General features: G+C 40.4%; 1 protein-coding gene across 1 annotated transcript in view; it reads left to right on the forward strand.

The window, feature by feature from the left end:
* RPS6KA5 (ribosomal protein S6 kinase A5) overlaps positions 1-2,054 on the forward strand; it is a 132,998-nt gene that overhangs the window by 93,071 nt on the left and 37,873 nt on the right. The window contains exon 6 of the mRNA XM_045288129.1: positions 1,452-1,535. Within this exon, the coding sequence (XP_045144064.1) occupies positions 1,452-1,535 (84 nt within the window). The remainder of the gene's footprint in view (positions 1-1,451; positions 1,536-2,054) is intronic.

The raw sequence follows: 2,054 nt of genomic DNA on the forward strand, positions 1-2,054 counted from the left end.
TAAAATGATTTTAAAAAGAAAGCAAAACACTATTTAGTTTTAGGACACTTGGGGTTTTTTTAAATTTCATTTTTGGTAACTTAATAAATAGGTGATTGGTGTGTAACACTTTTTAATTTTGCCTCAGCATTCCAACAAAATGTTATAACAGTATTCATTGCTTTTTTGCATTAACACATAAACTTGTGTTAATGATTTTATCTTGAATTAACCTTTCAGTAGTGTGCCACACAATTGGCACATGGTGACAGAAATGACACAAAAGGATAGGGGCATTTGATATCTAATTTCTATTAGCTCTTTATTAACATTACTCTGACAGCTAACAGTAAAGAAAACGTCCGACGGATGTAAGCGTAAATGGTCTATGTGGAGACAGTTCCAGCAGAGAACTTCTACCACTTCTAGAATATTGCTACAGCAGCATTCTTCATAGTTAAAACTTTATCAGTGAATGAAATGCTAATTTCTCTTGAAACTGCCAGTAGAAGACGACGACGATATTCATCAGAAATGTTCCTCTAAAATAGTTTTGTGAAATAATTTGATGATATTAAAATACTTTTATAAGTCTTAGGCATAGCCACTAAATGTATTATTAAATAATTAATTTTTCCATATTTAGTATATCTCTGCAACAACTTTAGATACTTAGTCTCGTTAGTGTGTTGTGTTGCATGGCATGACAAACGTGGTCATTTAAAAACGAGTACGCTTTAGGGGTTTCTATCTAGGGTGTTTCGGTCTGTTGTGGGTGTGGGCCCTGAGGGTCAGAACGGACGCGACGACACCCAGCAGTAACAAGAGCTTCCTTTGCCTTTCTGACCTTTTGATTATTATTATTGTTTAAGTTCTGCAAAAGAGAAACAACTGTCTTTAAGAGACATTTGTTGTTGTTGTTTTTCCCAGACTGTTGTGCTAGTCATGAGGAAGCATACCATTGGCCTGGCCAAACAGAGGCAAGAAATCGGCTAGAAGCAAACGTCCGTGCATTTTCCACTGTGGGTTTCCCTGTTCACTGTCCTTCACTGTCAGGCCTCCTTCTCCATTTAAGATCCCCCGCGATTCCCCAGTCGTCCCATCTGGAACCAAAACAATTTGTGCTGAAATCTTACAGTGGCCATAGGCCTCTACTAGGGCTATTCGCACTGATAAAGAATGGTTAAACCGTTACTTGACATATATAAACCAAAATATGCATAGGGAGGAAAGATGGTGGTTGGGGGTGGGTGGATACAGGGTGTTCAAGCAGCAGAGAGAAGTCTTCCTAAATGAACGTTTAGCCAACATTCCGACTCTGGGTCAGGTCTGTCCTGGAGAAGAGAGGGTCTCTCGGTAGCCTGAAGGTAGCAGCACTTTGTGTATCCCAAACTGTGGTTTGTATTACTGTCTTTCTTCTTTTGTCACCTGTACTAGCTTGAATAAAATCATTTGTTGTTTGTTTGTTTAAGGCTGAAAGAGCATACTCCTTTTGTGGAACTATTGAATACATGGCGCCAGACATTGTCAAGGGAGGAGATTCAGGACATGACAAGGTATGGTCCCTTTTTGAGGTTCTTCATCTATCCCCATATGATTTTGTTATAATATCCTAAATAATGACTTAGGCACAGCATCTTTTCAACAGAGTTCCCTAACTAGTGTTGATTCTTTATCTGCATTCTTTTGCTTTGCTTACCCGAACATACTACAATTTTGTAGGAAGGAGTAGCACCTTCTTAACCTTCCCTTTCATAAGGTTCTGTTGGTAAGGAAGGGGCCCTGGTGACATAGTGGGCTGTACACATTGGCTATTAACTGCAAATCAGCAGTTTGAATCCACTAGCCGCTCCTTGGGAGCAAGGTGAGGCTTTCTGCTCCTGTGAAGATTAACAGCCTCCGAAACCCACAGGGGCCTGCTGCCCTGCCCTCTGCTGTCGCTGTGACTCAGAATCCCCGCGTGCCAGTGCGTTTGGCTGGAGTACTGGGGAGAGTTTTTGGTTTGTGCATTTTATAAAGTAAGTAACACTCTGCTTAAAGGGAGACACCAAACTTAACCCATTCCACAAAAAAAA

Source organism: Echinops telfairi, unplaced genomic scaffold (genome assembly GCF_000313985.2).
Source record: "Echinops telfairi isolate 266 unplaced genomic scaffold, ASM31398v2 ScPeMD7_18;HRSCAF=68, whole genome shotgun sequence".
In the NCBI taxonomy this organism is placed as follows: Eukaryota; Metazoa; Chordata; class Mammalia; order Afrosoricida; family Tenrecidae; genus Echinops; species Echinops telfairi.